The 25,777-nt window shown below is 38.5% G+C and overlaps 1 protein-coding gene across 1 annotated transcript in view; it reads right to left on the minus strand.

The window, feature by feature from the left end:
- The window catches only part of Copg2 (COPI coat complex subunit gamma 2), a 123,040-nt gene that overhangs the window by 28,019 nt on the left and 69,244 nt on the right, over positions 1-25,777 (minus strand). Inside the window, exons 13-20 of the mRNA XM_059257519.1 lie at positions 13,020-13,115; positions 12,163-12,406; positions 9,672-9,747; positions 8,748-8,851; positions 7,715-7,840; positions 7,049-7,111; positions 6,438-6,577; positions 5,666-5,837 (exon numbers count right to left, since the gene is read on the minus strand). Coding sequence (XP_059113502.1) covers positions 5,666-5,837; positions 6,438-6,577; positions 7,049-7,111; positions 7,715-7,840; positions 8,748-8,851; positions 9,672-9,747; positions 12,163-12,406; positions 13,020-13,115 — 1,021 coding nt within the window. The remainder of the gene's footprint in view (positions 1-5,665; positions 5,838-6,437; positions 6,578-7,048; positions 7,112-7,714; positions 7,841-8,747; positions 8,852-9,671; positions 9,748-12,162; positions 12,407-13,019; positions 13,116-25,777) is intronic.

Consider the following 25,777-nt stretch of genomic DNA (forward strand, 5'->3'; position numbering starts at 1 on the left):
CAGGTACAAGAAAGCGGGAAGTCACAGAGGCAGAAGGAGGCCCTTAAGAGCGGTCTGGCCAACTTGCAAGCCACACTTTGGGAAGAAAAACCAAACCAAAGCAAGCAGGGATGGGAAGCAAGCAGCAGGGAGAAATGGGATCTTAAAGCCCTGAATACTGTTAGAATGGTGCAAACTTGGAGCCAGGCTCTTAGTCTGGATCTGGCAGGGAAGGAAGGATGGTGAGGATGGTTGCAGAGAGAGGATCTGGGCCAGGGTTAATACAGCTTGCTGGACTGGATGGAAGGGCAGGGTTGGAGCAGTGGGGACTGGGGGGGAAACACAAGCCTAGTTTTGGGCATTGAGAAGACATCTTCCTGAACTGAGCTGGTGGATGGTTCTAGGTTCTTTGTTTATAGTGATGACTACAAGCTTGGGAGAATATTGAAACCGCCCAAGAAAAATGAGTAGCTGAACAAAGGACAGCAGGAAAGGGTGAAGAGCCAGTTTTCAGGAAAAGAGAAGGCAGTGGTGTGCTGTCTGTGAAGGGTTAAACAAGTGAAAAGGTGGTTCTTAGAGGAGAATGTTTGAGGAAGTGCTAAGATGCTTGAGTGGGGACACTAAATTGTCATCACTAGAAAGTTCAAGGCATGGGATTGAAGAGTGAAGGTCTGAAAAGAGAGGGGGCCATCCACAGCAGTGATTCTTAACCAGGGGTGGGGGGGTGGGGGGTTCCACCCGAGGGGGGGGCGGGCATGGCCCCAGGTGGCCTATCAGAACATCAGAGGCAGAGCAGTGATCTGCTCACAAATACCAACAATAACACCATCCAGAAGATGTTCTGATAGGCTACTGGGGGGCCATGCACCCCTGGGTGAGAATCACTGGTGTGTGGGGGGGATGGAGATGGCTACAGAGAAGGAAGAGTGAGCAGATGGAGCCTGTGAGTCCAGGCAGATGGAGGCATCAGATCATGACTGTCAGACTTGGGAGAAAAGGTCCTGTCAGTGCAGGGGGATGACAGTGAGCAGCTGGATGCAGTGCACAAGGAAGGTTTGAGGAAGGATGAGAGCTGTGTGAGGGTTTGCTGTCAGGGGCAGGGAGTGCAGTGCCAACACTGTGGTTCCTGCTGAGGACTGAGGTGGAGGAGTGAGTGAGGCTGATAGAGATGGATGATGCATAGGGGTGACAGCTGTGTACAGACTTGGTACAATCAGTCTGACCCAAAGAGGACCAAACATGGTGAAGGGGTAGGTGTGGAGGACAGGTCAGTGAGGGTGCAGGTTCAGAGGTCCACAGGATACAGCAGAGCATTGCAGAGGGCATCTGAAGGAGCTGCAGCTGTTCAGAGTAAGACTCTCCTTCTCTGGGCAGTGGATGGGAAAGCAGGAGAAAGGGTTGGCCGGACCCAGGAGAGTTGTGAGGAGGTGAGGAATAGGTGGGAGAGCATGAGAGGAGAGCTGGTCAAACCAGCACAAGCAGTGGAAGGAGCCAGCAGCTAAGAGAGCAGAGGGTGCTGAGAGGCTCAGGGGAAGGCACTATACCAAGAAGGTACACTCAGGATTTTAGGGGAAAAGAGAAGATGAGGTATTCACTTCAGCCATGACAACTGGGGTGGGGTGGGGGGCAGGACAGTATCTAGAAAATAACTGGGAGCACTATGCCATTGAAAACCATGGCCAGATGGCTCAGGTCAGACAGCGCTCCCAAGCAAGAACACATTTCTTCCCCACAACGGTAGACTAAGAAGCTAGTTGGTTATAGGTCAATTCGGAGAGCGCCTGGCCTCACAAGAGCTTGCCCCAGGCTTAGAGGCTGGCAATGGGGGGAGCAGTAAGTGCAGATCAGGAAGTGATCAGATAGGCTGGAAAGACTCCTGAGTCCATGTGTCAGTGGGAAGGTTCCGAGAAAAGTGTTGGGGAGGAATCAGAGTGTCTCTGGAAAAGTTCACATGAGAAAAATATAAGGAATGGTCTTACAAGAATTAATCCTGCATCCAAATTAGAGAGACACTGAAATAGGTGGCCACAGGATGGTAACAAACACTTTGAGAGGGGTAGGGGAGGATAGAACCGATTGAAATTGTGGCTCACCCTTGATAGTGGAGCCTGTGCAGGAAAGCAAAAGGCAGAATTCAGGGTTTCCAAGGTGGGAGGTGTTATCAGATCTCAAGGTTAAGCAATGAATGATACAAAGACTTTCAAGGCCTAAACAGAGTTGTCTTAATAAGAGAGGCAAGTCAGGTGACACAGCCTTCATGTATTATGGAAACAACTTCACTCGTTTTTAAAAAAACAGAAGAGCATTAAACAAAAATAACATCATTACATGGTTAAGTATAAAATCAGGAAATGTGAGTTGGGTTTAGGGTTTAGTGGCAGTGAAGATCACAAGTTGAAGGCCAGCCTGGGATGCAGAGGGAGACCCTGTATTAGAAAGAGAGAGAGAAAAAAAAAAGCGGGGGAGGGACAGTTCAGAGAAGAGTTGGACATAGGCTGAAATATATTCAACATGGCCTGCAGCACAGCCCAAATGGAAACGAGGTACTGTTAATGGAATTGGGCTATATGACTAGTGTTCATTTTATATCATCTGGGAATTACTTAGGACATTTTGAATGGTCAGATGGGTAGTGCTGCTCATTGAAGATCTATTCTGAATCAGGAATAAAGGAAAACAGGAATTGTATACATTAAGAACTTATCAACACAACATTTGGCTGCCTAAAAGCTTCATCAGATATCACTTGATGAATGGGCTAAGTAAGGAGAACAAATGATCATATAGAGATGAGTTTGTGAATGGCTTGATCAACAATCTTCAGAAGCCAGTATTTGATAGCCAAGGATGTTTATAGATTGAGCAAAGAAAGGTATAATTAATGGAATAATATTCTGGAGAATACTGGAGAGCATGTATCTTTTGAATTGCAGGAGAACTGATTTTAAAGACGATTAAAGGAAAAGATTTAAGCAATTCCAGAATTAAACAAAATGATGTCTATTATTTACTGTGTCTGGTGCCAGATCAGACTTACACAAATAAAATTATTTGTCTAATTCACAGAGTCAGTATGTGATAGGGCCAGTATTCAAATTATTATACCTATCTATTAAATCCATATTCTTCTCTAATATTATTTTCAAGTTGAAGGAAATCATAACCAAGAACTTATATTTTTTCCCTTGTGACCATAAGGAAAAAAATTTTTCTGAGATAAGATAGATATTAGAAGTGATAAATTTTGAAATGACTGGTAATTTTTAAAGCATCTGCAATGGAAAAAAAAATTAAATGTTTAAAAAAAAAGAAGGATGGGAGGAGGGATAAAGACTCCATTACCACCTATATCCTGGTATTTCACTTCATTCATTGCAAAGTAGAGATTGGCTATGGATTAAAACTTCATGAATTCTAATAAAAACTAAAGAATAGAAAGGAGTAATCATGCATATGGTAGGTCAAACATGAAAAAGTTGAGACAAAATTAGACTTTACAGCCACATTCTACCACTGATCAGTAAACCCTCTGAATCTAACATAAAGAAAATTCTCTAATTGCCAAATTTTTTAAACAAAACCCAAATAGTCCATGGCCAGCAGACCAAAAGTTGAAACCTCTGGGCTAATAACGTATAAGATCTGTTTTAAAAAGAAGTCACCTCCTCAGTGAAGGGGGCTGAGGCGATGTCTCTTTTTCTTGTCTTGGTGGATGTGTTTAATGTTACTGTTGTTTTCCTATAATATATGTAACTACTGTAATTTCAATATTGTTGTTTGTGTATTTTGGTACTGTAAAATTGTACTTATTCTTTTAATCCCATTCCTTGGGTTGTGGGTCCCCTGAGTTATCCTACATCAGCGTGTACCTGAAGAGCTTGAATAGCTAGTATTCTCAACTGGGAGGGGCTGGAGTTTCCAATGGGTTCAGATTGCACTTCCCTTTGTAAGTAAGTGGTAAAGTAATGACATTCCTTAAAAATAAAATAGCCCATCTGTTTAGAGAGAAGTACAGTGATTGTAGAGGAATTCTGAAGCAAGGGAAGATGGCTGTTGGAAAAAACAGATAAAATGCATAGTCTCCTGGGATGATGGCAAGAGACTTAGAGCTACATTAAGACTGAACCCAGATACAAGTTTGGAACAACGGCAAATAAAACTAGTTTCCTTGCGCGAACAGAAAGTTTAATTATTCCTGCTGACATACTTCAGATACATATACCTAGAGAGAAAACTAGAACAGGTGAGCAAAGTGAAGCGACAAGGAAACGAAACGTGAGCCATTTCACAAAGGAATAAAGGAAGTCATGAAATTTAAAGAAAGATGGCCGTCAGTGTCCAGATAGGAAAGTGCCTTCCCACCCAGGGGGTTACAGATCCAGATGGCTGTATAACACAAACACAGTTCCACTCAAGATCAGAGGGAACAACCTGGGATTCAGACTCAGCAACGGTGCCAACATGAATCTACCTCGTGCCAGAGTCTGAGTAGTCTAGTCTAGCACCCAACACGGTTAAGACTGGTCAGGGGCTCCCATGAATGAACATCGAAGAAGGGATTTAGGAGAGGGGCTATAAAAATAAATCGGACTAAGCCCCAAATATAACTGAATGATGACTGGGGATAACTATTTACTAGTACTTTTATGATTTCTTGTAACTCTGTAACTTCCCTGATGTTTGTTAATACTGTTAATTTCTGTATTTCCTGTACTTAACTAGTAGTAAAAACTGTTTAAATATTAATATGGTATGTGTGCTTATTTCTGGGAAAGCTGGGTAACTACTGTTAGGTGGTCTGCAGTGAGCATGGGACCACTGAGTGGGGTAATGAATTCAAGTGGGATAGATTCCAACATTTATAGAGGATATACTGTCTAGACTACCCTAAATCCTAAAATTATAAATACTATCACTGGCACTAGCAGTTGGCTCTCTCTCTCTCTCTCTCTCTCTCTCTCTCTCTCTCTCTCTCTCTCTCTCTCTCTCTTTTTCGAGATAAGAGTTTCTCTGTGTAACAGCCCTGGCTGTCCTGGATCTCATTCCATAGACCAAGCTGTCCGGGAACTCACAGAGATCCACCTGCCTCTGCTTCCCGAGCGCTGGGATCCACCACTGCCTGTCACAGTTGGCTCTCTTTTAGACCCCTTATGCCACCTCCACACCAAGAATGAACATAGGTCAAGTAAATGATAAAGCCTTTCTCAAATATGGACACAAAATGGTTGACTAAGCTTATTAAGCTGAAACACTGCAGACAACAGCCTTATACTACAAGATGCTTAAAATGATGTATTAAAATGCCAACCATCTGCTAAATAACCAAGCTTTTCCAGGAGCCCTGGAGAGAAACATCATGATTCTTATAAGACATAGCAGGTATTAGAACCTTCAGTCATGGTTACACTGTTTCAACAGATAACCTGAATCCTTTTTGGGGCTATCACTATATGCATTCAGTTTCTCTTTTAACATTATCAGCAGCAAGTTTTTCTTATAGATTTAGTTTTGAAAGTAGTATTTCTACAAAAGTAACCAATTTTATAAACATACCTCTCCCCCGACAACATTACATTCTGGAAAGACTCACATTCTTGAACATTAACTACTTGTCTAGACATTCTAAGAGCTCAGGAGGTGATGCATTGTAGTCCACTAAGTATCTTCTCCTTCTAAGAGTCAGTACCTGCTATAGGGTCCTCGTCCGGCAAGCGAACAAGTGTGTAACATATTCCTGGCTGATTGTAAGTCAGGCTGGGGGCTGGGATGTAGCACAGCACTTCATAGGAATCGGATGGTTCCATCTGCACTGTTACTTTCTCCAGCAGCTGGTCATTCAGAGTGTTGGTACAATCAAACTGAAAAGTCAGCAACAGAAAAGTTGTAAAGAATAAGAGATATTTTCTGACAAGTTGTTTCTACTCATTCATAGTCCACTGCTCAGCTCTGGAATCCACTGTATTCAACACTACAAATAGCACTATAAATCTCCTAAGAAGTTTTTTCTATGAGGGATTGAACCCAGGTCTCACTCCCCCCTCCCCTTTCGACTGCCTCTCTGAAACACTGACAGGCTTCTTTTCGTTTGTCTGTTAGCCACCAATGTCTCTCCCCTGATACTGACTCTACAAAGTGCTACAAATCTGACAACTATCAAATCTAAGTTCTTGAACAACCCACGTAGTTTACCTTGTTTAAATGCTGATTTTTCAAACAGTTATACCATACATTGTCTATTTCTCAAGACACTCAATTTTTTATCCTTTAAAATTTTAGTTATCAAAAATAGTCCATCAGAAGAAGAAACCTCTATACCTCTAAAAAGGAAACTAGAATTATTGCTAAATTAACCCTCTGTGAAAGGAACTAGAATCATAAACTAAAGGGAAGTGCTACTTGGCTCCAAGACAGCAGCTTATATTTAAAGCCTAGAAAGAACCAAGAGTTCTTTATCTCACCTGGAACACAATGTGGTCAGTAAACACGTGCTTGATACAGCGCACGAAGTACTCTGTCTCAGCTTCTGTGAGCTGAACAGGCTCAGAAGACTTGAACAAGGGGCCCAGACTCATAAACTCAGGAATGGCAGCCAATTGTTCTGTTAAGTACAAAGAGAAAGAAAAGTAGAAGCATACTATGAAGAAGACAGGAAGAGACTTTATTAAAATGCTTTAGTTACCACAGAGTAGTACTCTGTAGTACCAGAGTAGTACTCCGTGGCTTTAGTAATAACTAAACACTAAACCAGTGGTATCCAAGTGTTTGTGAAATCATTCTTTAAGTTATCAAGTTTATATACTAGATTCCTATATGTAGTGGGGGGGAGGAGAAACTAAATTGCTAATTTCTTTCCCTCTTAACCAACAAAATACGTACCAGACCAATATTCTCAGGTAATAAACTAGTCACTGGAAAGTTCATGGACACCAGGTGATTCCAACCACTATAACCTATGTCACAGGAACACTTACTGAACTGAGAATTAATCAAATTGAAGAAAAGCGGTGGATGTTACTAACTTATAATGCCTAGGGATTAAAGATTATGACTTGTACTCATAAAAACATACCTTGGAAAATATCCTGTCTGGAAGGAGCCAATTTCTCTGGCTTAGGAGTCACAAGCGTGATTTCTACAAAGAAGGATATAAGCAATCAAGTGAGTTTCTTCCCACTTTTAGCTAACCTTGCATACAGAAAGAGAGGAAGGCAGTAACTTCTAGCAGATACACAGTGGCAAACAGCTCTAAGTATTGTGACAGTTTGTATTAAATAACTTAAAAAAAAACTTTTCATCTTAGGACATTTTCCTGTTCTTACTTCTGGGTAAAATCCAAGAGACTTAAAATTAAAATTCTAAATTTAAACAATGTCATCTATCTTAGTACTAAAAGATCACCAATGGTGCACACCTTAAATTCCAGCACTTAGGAGGCAAAGGCAGGTGGGTCTCTGTGAGTTCGAAACCAGCCTAGTCTATAGCGTGAATTCCAGGAAAGGGCTATGCAGAGAGACCCTGTCTCAAAAAACAAACAAACAAAAATTTAAAAAATGAAAGAGAGAAACTATGGTACTTTTAAAAGCTTTTTCTCATTTTTACTTTCTAGGTTAGAAGATATGTTAATATTTACAAGTTTGTTTTTTAAATAAATTACTTACACACACACACACACACACACACACACACACACACACACACACACACAGAAACTAACAGAGTTAAACAGTTCTGTTACCTGACTTCTGTTCAAAGACAGGAGCCATAGCAAGAGGAATGGACTTCAAGTCAAAAGGTTTTTCTGAAGGTTCTAGGGTATACTGGTGTAAGGCCTTTTCCATCCCTGGTATAGAGACTGTCAGACCTATAAACAGGAAAGTCTCAGTATTATAATCTCTTCTAAACGCTTTCTGAAGGAAGAGAAACACATTTCAAAAGACTACAGCAATCAGCTTTAAGTATTGTGACACATTTTATATTAAATGACTTAAAAAAAACCTTTTCATCTTGGGACATTTGCTTACTCTTGCTTTTGGGTAAAACCTAAGAGAATTAAAATTAAAATCCTAAATTTAAACAATGTCACCAATCTTATTACTAAAAGATCTTGAACAACCTTTCATAGGGATGGCTAAGACCATCAGAAAACACAGATATTTACATTACAATTTGTAACAGTAGCAAAATTACAGTTATGAAGTAACAACAAAAGTAACTTTATGGTTGGAGTCACCACAACATAAGAAACTGTATTAAAGGATCACAGCATTAGGAAAGTTGAGAACCACTGCTCTAGCCTAAGTAATCAAATTAAAGATTACTATATAAAACTGCCTTATAAACTTATAAGCTCCCTTATTTCCTTCAAGGAAACATGGGAGCAGAGCATAAAAAAATGTCAGCAAAATGCAAGCATCTCTCAGGAACTCAAATATCTTTAGCTATACGGGAACAAGAAAACCACAAGAAAACAAAAAAATGGGGAGAGCCATGGAAGACGGAGCCTAAGAAGAACCAGGGATAAGCAGTATTTTTTGGACCCTTTTATATTTAAAAAAATATATTCTTAATACATTATTTCATAGGACTGCTATTACCAAATTAGAAAATACCTTTGTAAATATGGGTTTCCCTAGAAATGGAATTACACTCGAAGATTAAAACTATGCAACTGCCTAAAGGAGTCAGCTAATACATGAATCACCATAAAACAGGCTTGACCATTTGGTGAACAAAAGTGCTATGTCTCCACAATCCTGACTCTCACTGACCATTGAAGATATATGTAGCATTCAGGGCCATCTGTCTCTGCTGCAGTACGTTCAGGTAGAAGGTAGCTCGGTCCCGTACCTCATCATCAGTATCCATCATACACCTGTTTAGAAGAAATGGCAGAGCTATGTTTCTATATCCCAAAGATTTCCAACAGTTTTACCACTATTCCTGTAGAGCATAGTAGAGGTCATCTGATATGATTTTTATGACAGAGTTCAATAATAACCAACACAGGCTCCTCAATTTTCCACAATTCTTGAACTATTATGAATTACTAAAGAAATGCTCCTATTGCAAATCAGAGTTACTATATTAGGAGGCACCGAAGTCACTAGGAAGAACACAGTCACATGACATAAAAGTGTAGAGTCTAGCCTTGAACCTGTAATTACAAGAGCCCAACAAAGACTTAGCTTTTCTAAATTAAGAAACGGAAATGTTTCACTAAGGAGACAAAGAAAACTAGCACTCAGTACTGTTCAAATGGCAATTTGCTTCATTTAAACTAGTCAGTCTTGGTTTATAACTTAATTGCTTTAATTATAAAATGCAATCACAAAATATTTGCTAAAAAGGCCTTTTCTTCACTAACTAGGGAGTTATGAAGATCATGAAAGGCTACTATCAATTCTTCATATAAATCATTTAACATCATTTTGAAGTTAGTGCTTACTGTACAAATTGAGGCACATATGTTTACCTTACTCTTTCAAAATCATGTAAAAGAAACCCCAAACTCACATTTCGCATGTATCTTGCACCTATATAATTATCAGAAATAGAAAAAACCCACTTGCCCCTGACTAGCTCTATTAGCTCTACTCTTAGCCCTGCAGTGTGTCTGACATAGTGGGACGAGGTTTTCACTACTTAGCTACATGGACTCTTTGTTTTTCCAAAGCTGACATTCTTTTGCATACCTCTGTAAGAGTACAAGGATGCTTGGGAGAAGGCTCTCATTCTGAGCTCCAAATTTGGCCAAAGCACTCACAGCAGCTGTTGTGAGACATAGAATAAAGCAATGTAAGTACTGGCTGCTTAGAGTTCAGCAATAAGCATTCACAACAAACCAGACACTTGGGAGGCCAGGGTAGAAGATTATTGAAAGTCTGAGACCAGCACGGGCTACATATTGAGTTCCAGGCCAGCCTGGGCTACAAAGTAAGACCGTGTATTAAAAAACAAGCAAACAAACAAAAAACCAAAACCAAAAGCAAATTAGGGAAGCAGCTAGTATTCAGTGGAAATAAAGTCTTGTTTCATTAGCAGTTTCTTGATGACTTAAGCATAACCAGAACTGTGAAGCATCTAACAAGCTCTACACAGGAACATTAGACATTCAGCGAGGGAAAAGAATCACATGTATATGTGTGTGAGCTGTCTCTGCCCTATGACAGCCTCTCATATAGCCTCTGACATGATTCAGTTCAATTTCAAACAACTAGTGCCAAGAAACTATTATTAAAATTCCTTTCACTCAACCACGATTCAATGCTCACCTAAATTTTATGTGGCAGTGTAGCAAAAGCTGAGGGGTAGAAAGATAAAAGACATGGTCTCTGACATAAGGAGTCAGAGTGTAGTGAGAAGACAAGTAAGGAACAAGACTGTCTTGCCAGGGGCTGGAGTGATGGTTCAGTGGTTACGAGCACTAGGTGCTCTTCCAGAGGACCTGAGTTTAATTCCCAGCACCACATGGTGGCTCACAACCATCTATAATGAGATCTGATGCCCTCTTCTTGCCTGCAGGCATACATGCAGACAGAACACTGTATATATAATAAATAAATAAATCTTTAAAAAAAAAAAAAGACTATCTTGCCTAGTAAATCTCTGGCAGAACTATATCCAGGATGTTCAAGATCTAGGTAAGTACAGAAATGGGGGCTTGGGTCAGACAAGGAAGTAAAACACTACTGCAGTGAATTTTGTAGAACAGTTAGTTTGGCCAGTGGGAAAAGGCAGGACAAGAGTATCAGAAAGAAAAACAAATCAAAATGTCCTGTACCCCGAGCAGAAACTGTTAATTACTAGACTTGAGTGAGAAAGGCTGAGCACTGGACCCATATTAGAGTGAAAGTGAGAGATCAGAGGTAAACTAAAAACCATACAGCTCAAACCTCGGTTTTTTAATTAAAGGTTACACTATCCCACATAGATATAGGAAATACTTGTTTTTATTATTTTTAATTATGCAAAGTGTATAGGCTTGTGTGTAGGTATGTACACATGAGTGCAGGTGCTAGAGGCGGCCAGCAGTATCAGATCCCCAGGAGCCGGAGGGACAGGTGGAGCCAAATTCAGGTCCTTGGCAAGAGCAGTAAGTACTCTTAACTGCAGTCCAAATGTGTGTTCTTGTAATGCCCATTCTTCATATTTCACTAACAAACAAAGTGTCTGTGACACCAGAAGCAGATCGGCTAGGGATCAGAAATGAATGAAAGCCTAACCCTGGAATCAGTGACAGAAACTAAGAGAGTGAAGAAGGCAGGACAGAGGCAAACAGGACAGGACTGTGGTGAGGATGGGGAGGTTTCAAAGCCATGACCTAAATCTCTGCCTTGAGTGAGGATCAAATGAAGATGGCTGTTTGGATTAGTTTGAATTTCACGTTACATCTGGGGGTGGATGGTGGACACTGATTCAGGGGAGTCATGTTTATCAATAGAGCTCCAAAAAACAACCTAGAAAAATGTATCCAGTGATAGAACGACCAATTAATGTACTAGAAAGAAAGACTATAAATAAGACCAAGGAATGAGACAAAAATGAAGTACACTGTGAAAATTAAGGGAAGAGAGTTTCATTAACAGTCAGTCAACAGTATATCAAGTTGAGATGTAAACTAAGATAAAAATATTACATAGTCTGATTCTCCAGCTAACTTATACATAATTTAAAAAAGTAACTTGAGACAAAAATTTAAAGAGGGCCAAATTTTATTGAGCTGAGAAGAAAATGGGAAAAGAACATATGAAGGCAACTCTAGTGATGGCTTCTTTGAGTAGATCTGGAAATGACGTGTAAGGATAAGGTCAGGAGTTAATGGGAGACAGGACTGCAGGAGAATTTACCTATCAGCGCAATTTACCTTTATTAGACTAGAATCACTTAAAATGTATATACGGACACATCCATACATAAATCCACATACAAACTTACTTATCGTTTTAATGAACAAATAAGAGGTACCACAATAATGTTCCTGTTACACTGAAAGGTAAGGACTGTAGGACTCTAATATAAGGCAAAAATCTGCATGGAAGTTGGAACACAAAGGAAGAGCTGTATATCTAGACCCCGGGTTTCCTCCAAAATCACAGCACACCTGTAACTTCGTTTTCCAATTTCATTACTACCCTCTTTTTAAAAACCAGCAATTACATCACTAGTTGTGTTCTAATGACTCACCAGCTCTGACAGCCTCATTCTCCAGGACTACCCTATTAAAAATGAATCTGATATACTTGGAGGGGACAGGAGTTCTAGGGCCCTCTTTGCCCAGTAAGTGTAGAATCTTAGTAGCCAGAACGGTGTGTTCACAGTCCTCAATGAATTCACAGAGGTGGGCTAGACCAGCTTCTTTACTCTCAGGGTTCTCTTCCACAATGCTGATTATGCAGTCCACAATGGCCTTTTTGTATTCAAAACCTCCCTAATAAAAGAGAAGATAAAATTGCCATCTGTTCTTAGGACTTTCTCCCCCACACCAACTAACACCACCACTGCCATTGCCATTCTAAGGACTTTTCTTTTTTTTTCTTTTTTTTTTTTTTAAGAAATGCTTATATTTCAATATTTTTCACTACCCTATCCCCATTTTAAGGACCTTTTTTTTTTTTTAAAGAAATGCTTATATTTCAAGATTCATGCTTACAATATTTCAATTAACTTCCTTTATTTAATATAACAATAATAACAAAGTTTTTTTCCCCTTCAAGTGGGAAAATAAATAGCCATGATAATACAGTAATTGGAATTATGTGTAGTATTTGAGAGGTATACAGAAATGAGAAAGAAATATATTTAATATACAATAAAGACATTAAAATACTAATGGGAGGTCCTGGGTTGAGTTGGAGCAAGTGCAAGAGGAAGTGAAGAGTGGACATAATTAAGATACCTTGAATTTTCAAAGAATAAAAAATAAAAATACAAACCATGTAGAAGTGAGTTAACAACAACAACAACAAAACACTGATATTTAACAGTAATCAAGAGAATTTAAGAGAACGACTTCCTATGTTTAAAAAGTAGTCTCTACCTACATCATCTCGAAGCATGTTGGAAAGAAAAGTCATCATGACGCTGTGCTTTCGAGGGTACTTCTGACAGAGAGCACTAATGGCCTGTACAACCACCACCTATGGAAAAACACGCAACAGTCAAAGGAGTTCAAAAACATTCCTCGTACTTGGTTAGGATTTTTCAACAACAATAAGATACCTGATCTCCTCTATGGTAATACACACATTTAATATGATGGCAATAAAATTTTTCATGAAATCAGGAAGCTTTATTTTGATAAGGAAAACAAACATACAAGCATAGCTAGGAAAAGAATAAAACAGCTTCGATGGGCGTTAACAGTTGCTAACAGGGCCCAACAAAGCTTATTAAAAACTGTGCGGCAGTGGTGTACAAACAGGTAAACAAACAAGTATACAGAACAGGAAAAACAAGCACATATGGAACTTGAGTAAAACAAAAGTATAGAGTGTATCTGAAGTGAACATGAGTGAATTCCTCCATACTGAAGGGTAAGGATTCTGACAATCACTAAAAATCAAATGGAATGGACAAAAAGACTGACAACTATAACTATACAAAAAAAAACAAACAAACCCAACAACATCAAAAACCAAACCAAATGAAAACAAACAAAAACAAAACTTATGCATTACAAAACCCATTCTAATACAGCAGATAAATGGAAAACTGGGAGAAAAAAATTAGTAACACGTTTCATGTTTGTATCCTTAACATACAAAAAGTCTTTTAAAAAGCTGAGAAACAAAAACAAAATGTAGAAAATGTGGTGGAAAACCTCAACAGACAACTCACAAAGAGGTCTTACGTGACCTTTAGAAATGCAGATGGTGGGTAGAAACGCTGGAGAGACGGATCAATGGGTATGCCCAGCAAGTGCGAGGACCAAGTCAGGGCACAGGCCATCTGTAATCCCAGTGCTCCTCCAGGGAGATGGGAGAAGGAAACGAGAATCCCAGGCAGCTGGCAGTGGACAAGCTAGCTTGGTGAATGTGGTAGCAAACAGAGGACCTGCCTCAAACAAGGCGGGAGGAAAGGCCTGACACTCAGGGTTGTCCTCTGGCCTTTACACATGTGCTTCAGCACGTGTGGACCCAGTCCACAAGCATACTTGCACACAAGCATGATGCAAACATACCAACAGGGATTTCAAATGGGAAAGATGTTTAATTTTCCTCATAAAAACAGAATTCGAATTAAAGCTACCCACTGAAACACCATTTCTCATCCAAAAGGTTGGCAGAGTACAATGGGTAGGCAGAGTACAATAGCTCAACACACACTACTGGTAAGATTATGGGAAACTAATACTTTTATATACTTCTGGCAGCATTTAGTGTGCTCTATGAATGATGTATTTATTATATTTAGCTTTCATACTAAATATGCCTTCAGGACACAGATCTAATGTTCTGAAAAACACATGCCCAGGGTATCCATTGTAGCACTGTTCCTAAACACAAAATAACTGTACACTACCTAAACAGGAGACTGGTTCAATATGCTACATTCCACACAATTGCTGGGGTATTATGCAGCTGTAAATAAAAATTAAGCATCTCTGTGAGTTTGAGGCCAGCCTGGTCTACAGAGCAAGTTCCAGGGCAGCCAGGGCACAGAGAAACCCTGTCTTGAAAAAATTGAAAATTAAAATTAAAATTAAAAAAAGAAGCATATCTCCTCCCAAAAACTTTGAATGACTTCTATTTATTTTTAAGTTGAAAAAAGGAAAAACACTATACAAAAAGAGCACAACAGTATGCTATCTTTGATGCACAATAAAACAAGAAACATGCATTCATCTCTTATATTTATAAAAGGTGTACTAAAGGAGATAAATGTGCAAGCAAATAAAATCTTATAAGGAAGTACGGGAGGAGATATGAGAAGAAGTGATATTCTTCTGAATATATCAGTACTTCTTTGATTAGTATAATGTTCTTTTTTTTTTTTTTTTTTTTTTTTTTGGTTTTTCGAGACAAGGTTTCTCTGTGTAGCTTTGCGCCTTTCCTGGAACTCACTTGGTAGCCCAGGCTGGCCTCGAACTCACAGAGATCCGCCTGGCTCTGCCTCCCGAGTGCTGGGATTAAAGGCGTGCGCCACCACCGCCCGGCTAGTATAATGTTCTACATATCAAAACTGAAATAATTAAAATGGTAAGGGCAATACTAAAACTGAAACAAATTAGTCAATTTGTACTATAAAAGATTTATGGTAACTGTACTAAAATAAAAGAATCCAAATAATATGGACAATATTCAACCACTCTATATGAGTACTTACAGCTCTCATATTATACACACAGAAAACAGCAGTAGTTAACACTAAGGTTCATTTAGCTTTTTATTATTTCATTTATACCTTAAAACAACTCTATGGGGTTATTATTACTATTATCATCTCCTTGGTATAGCCAAGGAAACTGAGGCAGCCAGAGAGAGTCACATATCTAGTAAGTCATAAAACTAAACCAAGGCATTTAGGAGTTATTTTCTTTTTCTTTTTTTGAGACAGGGTTTCTGTGTGTGTAGCCCTGGCTGTCCTGGAACTTGCTTTGCAGACGAGGCTGGCCTCAAACTCAGAGATCTACCTGCCTCTCCCTCCTGAGTTCTGTGATTAAAGCTGTGCGCCACCACTGCCTACCAGAGGTCATTTTCTTAACCACACAGATTCCTCCAAAATTAATTCCTTGATCTGACATTGTAAAATGAGTCTTGTGTATGCATTTCTGTAGGAATTATATTTAAGAGTAAAACTGCTGGGTCACACTCAGGGCATGGATTCATTCAGCTTTAGTAAACACTACCAGTTTTCCAAAATGACTGTACCTATATTTCCACTTAATATATGCAAGTTTTGGTCTGTCTCATCTTCATCAAGGTAGGGAGGTTCCAAGAGACTTCTAAAACAAAACAATATAGACTACTGCCATTGTCCTTGATAGCTTCTAAAAACTTGAAAGTAATATTCTACTGCTGAAGACACCACACACTTTGGATGCCAGGCTTTCATCCTGCTTTTTAATTATGGTTCCAAGGGAGGAGTCAATGCTTTTTAACAAAAGAAATGTTTAGGTACATGTTTTATTTATGGTAACTTTGTAAGATTAAATGTGGACCCTGAAGAAAATAAATAGACCCCTTCATCTCAAGTTTTTATCTTCTAGAATGCAGGGAATACAAAGGGCTTTTATGGGATATGGGATTACAGTAAGAAAGCATGCAGGAAATCCATGGGCTGAGCAGGGATGGTATCTTTAGAAGCCACCTTAGTCTGTTTTTCTTTAAAGTTGATCTGAAACTACTTCTTAGGGTGCTGTGATGGTTTGAAAGAAAATGGTCCGCAAAGGCACCATGAGGAGGTGTGGCTTTGTTGGAGTAGGTGTGGCCTTGAAAGAGGAAGTGTGTCACTTTGGAGGTAGGCTTTGAGGTCTCCTTTCCTCAAGCTACGCTCAGTATGGTAGACAGTTCACCTCCTGTTGCCTGCAGATCAAGACGTAGAGCTCTCAGCTCCTTCTCCAGCATCATGTCTGCTTGTGTGCCACCATGCTCCCCACCATGATGATAAGGGACTAAACTTCTGAAACTGTAAGCCAGCCTCAATTAAATGTTTTCCTTCATAAGGGTTGCTGTGGTCATGGTGTCTCTACACAGCAACTGAAATCCTAACCAAGACAGGTGCCATCTGCATTTTCTTTTTAGATTAAGCAATATGAATGGGGTAGGAGAGGAAAATAAGTGTAAAGGATGGACCTTTAGAAGATTAAGGAAAGGTAATACCAACTGGCCAGTCAAGATGAAAGATGAGTCCACTGGTATAATAGTGGCAAGTCTGTTATGGGGAGAATCAACAGTCTTCTGACTAGATTTACTTCTAAAAACTGTGTTTCTGTCCATATATTAGTGCTGCTGTCAGCTGTGGCCAGACAGTCTTCTTTATGTAGTGATCAACAGTGAATACAAACAACTCATAACTGGTCAAGGTACTAGGAGTAAATGGCTGAATACACAGCCATAAAAAAGACCCCCCCCCTTAAAGGCTCATTCATTAATATACACACACACACAAATGAGAGAGAGACAGAGAGACAGAGAAACAGAGACACACAGAGAGAGAGAGACAGAGAGAGATATGCTCTACTACAAGGAACACTGTGTTAGAAGGACAGAAAAATGTCAGAACAAGGAGTGTGGAGTAGTGTGCAATGCTGACTTCCAGGCTTGATAGGGCTGTTGCACTCTTGAACTCATAGCAGCTGTTATCTGTAGAAGACTGGGCCCATCAATACCTTGTCATGAAATGGAGAGAGGCCCATGGGGCTCCATCCCTCTCTGAGGATTTATTCACAATTTATGGTTGACAGGGGAGGAAGACATTTTCTTCAGTGGTATAGCCACTGGTAAGGTGCTCATGCTCCTGTAAACAACCTTAAAGAAACTCACTGGGAAGCAACCCACTGCCCCCACACATGCATAACATGAAAGTAGAAGGAAGGATAGTTGGGGAAAGGATGTAGATTAGCAGGAAGTTGAGGAGTGGAGGATAGATTAGCAGGAAGTGGAGAAATGAAGGAAGGCAAAGAGGATACTGGTGTAAAAGTGATTATGTATATAATGTATGAAATGTATATGTATATGTTTGCTGATATAAATCAATGAAAATGCAAACACAGAAAAGATAAAGGAAAGGAGAGAGAAAAGTTAACACAAGGTTAATGCCAAGACTCAGGATGAGGGCAAAAATTGACATCCCCAATTAATGATCTCATATCCAAATTCTCTCTCCAAAATAAAAAAAAAGTAATGTGTTGTTCTGAAGATTTTCCTGTATTTTCACATTTACAGTATAAATATGATTTTTGCCTACACTGTTACATTCCTCAGCGTCAATACTTTATCCTATTTGAATGGAATGTGGGATGACATCTGTAATGGCTGCTTCGTGATGAATAGGGGTGAAGCTGGGAATTCAGGGAATGGAAGGTAAATATAAATTCTTTTTTTTTTTTTTTTTCAGAGCTGCGGACCGAACCCAGGGCCTTGCACTTGCTAGGCAAGCGCTCTACCACTGAGCTAAATCCCCAACCCCAAATATAAATTCTTTACTAGTTCTAGTCTGCCAGATTTATTTTATGTCTTATTATTTAAATTATGTATACATATGTGCACACACACACACACACACACACACACACACACACATACACACTGCATACCCCACTCTACCAAGAAATCCCTCTCAGGCACGAGTAATCATGCTAAGGGTGCTAGCTTGCCCTTTCAAGCAAACAGGACTTCTTGGAATAACTTTGCAGAAGCAGAACTGAGGCAGTGATTGATTACTATGGAATAATCCTTCTGTACACTGTGTGAATGCATGTCACTATGATTGGTTTAATAAACAAGCTGACTGGCCAATAGCTGAACAGAATAAAGTTAGGTAGGAAAGCTGAACCGAAAATGCTGGGATGAAGAAGGGTGGAGTTAGAGGAGTCACCAGCCAGATGCAGAACGAGTTGGACACACAAAACTGGATGGAGATAAAAGCCATGAGCCTCAGGACAGAACATAGATTAATAGAAATGGGTTAAGATGTAAGAGCTAGTTAGTAAATAAGCCTGAGATATCTATTGGCTAAGCATTTGAAATTAATATAAACCCCAGTGTGTTTATTTAAGAGCAGTTGTGGGACAGAAAAACTCTGCCTACAAATGGCACTTACTGTAGGGCACAGATCCACATAAGACCTAAAAAAAGCTTTAAAAGATTCTAAACAAACAAAAATGGAGCCAAACATAGCTTCCTAATCTCACAGTCATGCCAGCTACAGAGCAGAGACGTGTCTCCCAATAGCTGCCTGTGAGATGGAGCCACACACCAACCACCATGAGCTAAGTGGCATGGTGGGTCTCCGCAGTCTCTCACATGGGCCCCAGTACAGAGAGAGGTCTGCCAGAGCAAGCTCTGCCAGCATGCTGCATGGCAGGTTTAGGTTTTCTGCTCATGGTTACAGATACTCAGTAAAGATAGATTCAGATGGAAACAAACAAACAAACAAACAACCTCTAAACAGGTTACAATGTGTTTAAAAATATATGTACGCTTGGGAGAGAAAAGAAAAAGGGCAGAGGAAGTCCTTAAAAAAGGAATGGAGTAATAAAAAAAATATAATAAGCCACCTAAAGATGAGAAATACACAGAGAGTCTGGATCCTGTATATTATTGTGTTGTCTTTGAATTTTTTGGCTGCTAAGACACACTAGATTATAAAAACTGCTAGATTCAACCAACCTATATATTTAAAAAATATCTTGACTCAAAATTTAAGTCAAAAGATATGTTACTTTGGAGGAGAGGTTATGCTTTTATTTCCACAGGAAATGAGAGACTATAGATTCATTCTGGGTTGAAGAAAATCAGGTTTGATCAAGGAAGACCCCCTGAAAAATCTGACTACAACACAAAGAAATAAAGCTAGAAGAACTATAAGACATGTGATATATATTTTACCTGTTCAAACATTAAAAAAAATTATCTTTGGCTGACTTGTGTACAATGCACAGTTATGCCTGTATTAATGCAGATATGTATGTTACCTGTAAAAGTTTATGTATTTTCAGAGCAAAGGGACCAAACACCAATGAAAACAGATGGCCCAGGTGATCCAGCACTTCAAAATGCCTCTGTTACAATCTCCTCAGAATTTTGCATCCAGAACAGCTTCAAGGCTGTTGGCTGAGATGATACAGCCTCATAGAATATTCTAGTCAGGACTTGACCATAATCCTAATTTTTTTTTTAGGGTGCTGCAAAGACAACAGCATCCACGAACAACAGCAAACAGTCTAGATAACTATGCCCACATCCCAAAAGATAGGTTATGGATATTATCATTTAGGGGTGGTTGGTTACAAGGTATTATCAGTAATAGTCAGGAAAAAAAGCTAAACAAAGATTAGATTCAGGGATATCATTCTGAAAAGAAAAGTAGAGGATACTGAAACAATAGGATGAAGAGTAGATTGTTAAATCTGCTTTAATCCCCAAAACAGCTATCAATCTCAAAATATTTTACAATGGTATGGATTTTGGTTTACTGATACAAATTTAAAGTTATTTCTGTTATACTGCTGTATATTTCTACTCTTATTTAAGGTATTGTGCTTATGCAGCTCATTTAAAAATATAACATAATTAAAAAATAGAGACTAACAGTCATCTATAACAGTCAAACTTATAGTCCCTGTCATTAGGTAACATATCATCCTTCTAGGGTCTTTGATGGAGTTAAACACTAAAAAGTTAAACTTGTAGTTTTCCTTAGTTATGATAGAAAGCAAATTAGGTACAAAACTTTAGACTCATCAAAGTAAGATAGACAATGGAGTATTTTCTCTAATTCCACCAAATACAAATAGACTGGATGCTGTAACTGTAATTCTTACTTGGTAACTGTTTTTGTTGTATATAATTTTACTATGTTAAAGTTAAAATCTTCCTTTTTAACTAGACAAAAAGGGGGAAATGATGCGGAATAACCCTGCCATGCACTGTGTGAATATATGTCACTATGATTGGTTTAATAAACAAGCTGACTAGCCAACAGCTGAACAGGATAAAGTTAGGCAGGAAAGCCAAACTAAGAATACTGGGATGAGGAAGGGCAGAGTCAGAGGAGTCACCAGCCAGATGCAGAAGGAGTTGGACACACAAAATGGGATAGAGGTACTCATGGCAGCACACAGATTAACAGAAATGGGTTAAGTTGTAAGAGCTAGTTAGTAATAACCCTGAGCTATAGGCCGAGCATTTATAATTTATATTAAGTCTCCGAGTCAGTTATTTGGGAAATGTCTGCCAGTTATTTGGGAGTAGGCAGTTGGGACAAGAGAACTCTGCCTACAATAGATGAACCTGACACATCTTGAGCAAGACTGATAAAAGTATGCATGTGCATGAACATATGTGTCCATCTGTTTTATTCTGAGTCATGAAGATGCGTTCATGTGTTTGTTTGTTTTTAACTACTTATTGTTTTGCTTTGTACGATCAAATCTGCAATCCAGACAGTACTGATTTCTGTCAGGGTGTGAGTGAAGGGGTTACGAATTACTTTTTCTCTATGTGATTATCTAATTTTGATTAACTCTGATATTTTAATAACATTTTATCATATTCAAAACAGTATCTAAAATCAAAGATGTCAGAAAGAGTCAACAATGAAAGACAAGGAAACAATAAGAAAGATTTAAAACAGATCTAGTAAAATGATATAATACAATGTTTGATGGCAGATGAAGACAAAGAATGGTAAGCTGGGGAAATGCATTTAAAATTAGAAAATACCAGCCAGGTGTGGTTGCGGACATCTTTTATCCCAGCACTAGGGAGGTAGAGGAAGGCAGATCTCTGAGTTTGAGGCCATTCTGGTCTACAAAGTGAGTTCTAGGATAACCAGGGCTCTACAGAGAAACCTTGTCTCAATAAATAAATAAATAAATAAATAAATAAATAAATAAATAAATAAATAAGATAAAAATAAAATTAGAAAATATTGGTTTGGGTCTCAGTTGTGCTGTTCATGCCAGTGTGATCTTATGTCAGTCATCTTTCATCCTCAATCAATCCCCACCCCCATAAAAAACACAAAGAGCAGCATGAATATTAGTCATTTTTTATTAGTTTATCTAAGAGGACAATGGATCTTATATATGATTATGGTTATAAAGATCTGTAACAGTCACTTAGAAGTTAGAAGCTACTTTTGCTCTAAATCATAAACTTAGGTCTATAAGGTAACTTAAAGCAAGATAAAAGCCTGGCATCTGCCTTATTTTGTATCTGTCTCCTTTAACTTTGGGCCAGTCACCTGCTTAATTTGCACAGAGGCAGGTTAATCCACTCAAGAAGAGCATAAAAACTTGTGATACCAAAGGTAACAGTAACTGAGACATCTCATTACTAACTTTATGATACTCCAAAGGGTCCTAAGGTCTTCAGTAATGTCTTAAACCTGTATTTATCTTGGATTTTAGAAACAGAAGAACCTCAGGTCAGATCACCCCATTATGAAATCATTCCCAGGCAGAAACAATCAAGTTATGAGAACTGGCTTATCTCTAAAGCATTAATAGCCTCTTACAGGGCCCCATGTCAAATTTAGTTCAATCATTCCCTGTCACACTCCTCTCCAGAGCAATTAAAGGACCTAATGCCTATTGTAAAACAAACAAACAAAAACACATACTGCTCTGGATAATAGAACAGATTTAGAAGATAAAACAAAAATTTCAGGAGAACCATAACGTGAATATTTTGGCAGACTTCCATACATGATCAAAGACTAAAGCTAAAAGTATGAATAAATGTCATTGGAACTGAAGATCTTATAGACACAGGGGCAGATGCAACAATAATTGCACCCACATCTTGGCATCCAAATTGGTCTCTTCAGGATGTAAACGGTCAGCTTTTAGGGACTGGAACTTTATCTCAGGTAAAACAAAGCACAAGGTGAGTCAAATGTATAGGGTCAGAAGGGCAGAAAGGAAAATTAAAGCCATATGTAGCTAATATAGCAATGAATTTATGGGGATGTGATTTGTTACAGCAATGGAATACCCAAATTAATATTCCTCCAATCTCAGAAATAAACCATAAACTAATGTATGTTTCTGGGAAAACTATTAAAAGGTATTATAAAGAACAGTCACTGACCATTCAAGTTGTACAAGAACAGGGCAAAACTGTTGATCTTTCAAAGATACCAACAACCCTACTTTTAAAATGGTTGACTGACAAACCTGTCTGGGTGGAACAATGTCCTTTGACGTCAGAAAAATTACAGGCCTTAGAACAGCTGGTACTAGAGCAGCTAAATGCTCAACATATTGAGGGATTGAATAGTCCTTGAATTCTTTTGTATTTGTTATTAAAAAGAAATCTGGAAAATGGAGAATGGTAACAGATGTAAAAGCTATTAATAAGGTGATTCACCCAATGAGCTCTTTACAGTCTGGAATTCCCCTGTATTCTCCATCACCTACAGGATAGTCTACTATAGTTATTGATTTAAAAGACTGTTTCTTCATTATACTTTTACAAGAAAAAAAAAAAGAAAAATTTGCCTTCAAGGTGCCTACTTATAATAATTCTCAGGGTGCTAAGAGATATCAATGGAAGGTTCTCTCACAAGGGATGTTAAACAGCCCCACCCTGTGCCAACAACACATGGGTATAGAGAAGTTTCCTTTAGAAGGCACTAAAGAATGGGAAAATGTTTTTGAGAAATATAGTAAAGGTCTACACTTAAAATATAGCCAATGAAAATAATAAACAACTAATGACATTGATACTAAGTTGAGATCAATTGCCACACCAACTCCAGTGTCGTCCGTGTGACATGAACAATTATGTCTATAATAGCGGATGGGAGATACGTGTCCCACGGGACTAAGCTCCCTGGAGGTCCCTGGCAGAGTGCCCGAGTTATGCTTCTTTCTCAAAAAAGATGTACTTCACAGATCGTGAGCTCCCTGGGCTATGGGTTCTGTATAACTGCTTTTCTGATAATGTTCTAATTAATCTATGAAGCACAGTCAAAATTCATGAATGCTTGGGTTGTGAACTATGGAGGAAAGGGGAAGCTGGACATGGATCTTAATTAACTATAGCAGAATGAGCTATTTTTTAAAGACCCCAAGCCGCTAGATAAAGAAAGTATAATAGTTCAGGCACTTCTAGGGAATGAACACTCACCCACTAGGAATCCTTTAGGAATCTCAACTAAAGTGATTTATGGTAGAAAACAACGTTATCTCATAGGAGGCAGATAGTGGGCTCCTCTGTTCAGGAAGTTCAGCATGGGAAACTTAAGGACTACAGCAGAACCCCTTCCCCTTATAGGTGTAAAAGTACAAGAGTCCATATTCCAACAGGTAAAAAAGGTTTTATATTAGAAGAGATATGTGGTGAAAGAACTAAAGACAGACTAAGAGAGGGTCTACAGCATCCAAATTGGCTAAGTGGGTCATGAGAACCAAAAAAGTAAAAGTGCATAATAAACTAAAAAACTGCTAAGATAAGATAAAGGACACAGCTGCAACCGCAGGAAGTCTACACAAGTCTAGGAACTGTATTAAATTTAAAAAACACAGAGTGCTCTTTGGGTCATAAAGTTCTTGTGGGTGAAGGAATATGTATAGAGCCAATTAATAATTGTGTGCTTGCTGTTTTTTAAAGATGATGTAATTGAATTATTGCCAAGCTCTTGTTGTTTCTTGTATGACCTGATAGTTTTCTTTTCTGTATATAAACTACTGATTTGCAGAAGTAAAATTGCAGTAGATTCAAACCACTTCTGAGTGTGTTGTCTGTCTGTCATTCACCAAATCCTTGCCTTCCTGACTACCCAAGCCCTGGTTCTCCTACGGTCGTGGTACCCCCGATGGGCCAGTCCGTGGCAATCAATCCCTTTTTAAAGTTTCTTTTTATTTATTTGTTTGTTTGTTTGTTTTATTTATTTATTTATTTTTAGACAGGGTTTCTCTGTGTAGTTTTGTTGCCTGTCCTGGATCTCATTCTGTAGCCCAGGCTGGCCTCGAACTCACAGAGATCCACCTAGCTCTGCCTCCTGAGTGCTGGGATTAAAGGCGTGTGCCACTACCACCCAGCTTCTTTTTATTTTTATAATTCCCTTTTTATTATAAAGTTTCATGCAGTCACAGAAATCAATAACTAAAAAATTGAGAAAATCACTGATGATACTGAAAAGTACACTGAGCTGTAAATAACTTAATGAGGATTTGTTTTATAAGGTTAAAAAGATAGCAAAATTAGTAATGGGGAGAGAGTCTACCAATTAAAGAATATAGCTTAACAATTAAAATTATTATCACCTTTTTCTAACTTTCTTATGGCATGTTTCAGACTACTTATTAAAATTCATATTTAACAAAGTATTATTAAAAAAACAATGCTTATACACTTATTTCATAGTTTGTTTAAAAGATTTCCATAATCTGAATTTCTTTTATATACCTCTTTCCTGCCTGATCATGTCTTTTGTAACCTTCCTTGGTTTCTCTCCTGATATCTTTACCATTTCCTTATTTTTCTTCAGTTTACTAATGTAGCCCCAAATAATACATATACATATACATATACCTATGTAACTTTTGCTTACTCTTTGGTATTTACATGACTGCTATCATTTTGTATATAACCTGCAACTTGCCCAATATGTTTGTAAGTAATGCACACAACTGAAATAATCTCACAGTTCAAAAAGTGAAATTGTAGGATTCTCTCTTCTTTTTTTTTTTTTTCTTTCTAGTCAGACCTGGTAGCACCTATAATCTCTATTCTTGGAAAGCTGGAGTATCAAGACTGTGAATCTAAGACCAGCTCAGCCTACCTAGTAAGAACCTGACTCAAAAAGAAAAAAATAAAAACAAATATTAAAAAAAAATCACTTTTATTAGACATTGTTTTTTTGTTTAATTCTACAAGTAGTTGTACACAAGATAAATAAATATTTCCAATGATTCATATCCTGGCCATCAAGTTTTTAGAGTACTTTAATTTTCAATCTTTCTAAACATTTTTCGTTTTCTAAAACTGAAGCCAGTAGACTACTACCCAATTTTGGTTGCATTCTGCTTGACTGTTTTTTCAGACAAGAGTCTATTTACCCAGGATGTCCTAGAACTTGTATGTAGCTCAGGCTGGCCAAAATTCATGATGCTTCTGCCCCAGCC

Source organism: Peromyscus eremicus, chromosome 3 (assembly GCF_949786415.1).
Source record: "Peromyscus eremicus chromosome 3, PerEre_H2_v1, whole genome shotgun sequence".
NCBI classification, from domain to species: Eukaryota; Metazoa; Chordata; class Mammalia; order Rodentia; family Cricetidae; genus Peromyscus; species Peromyscus eremicus.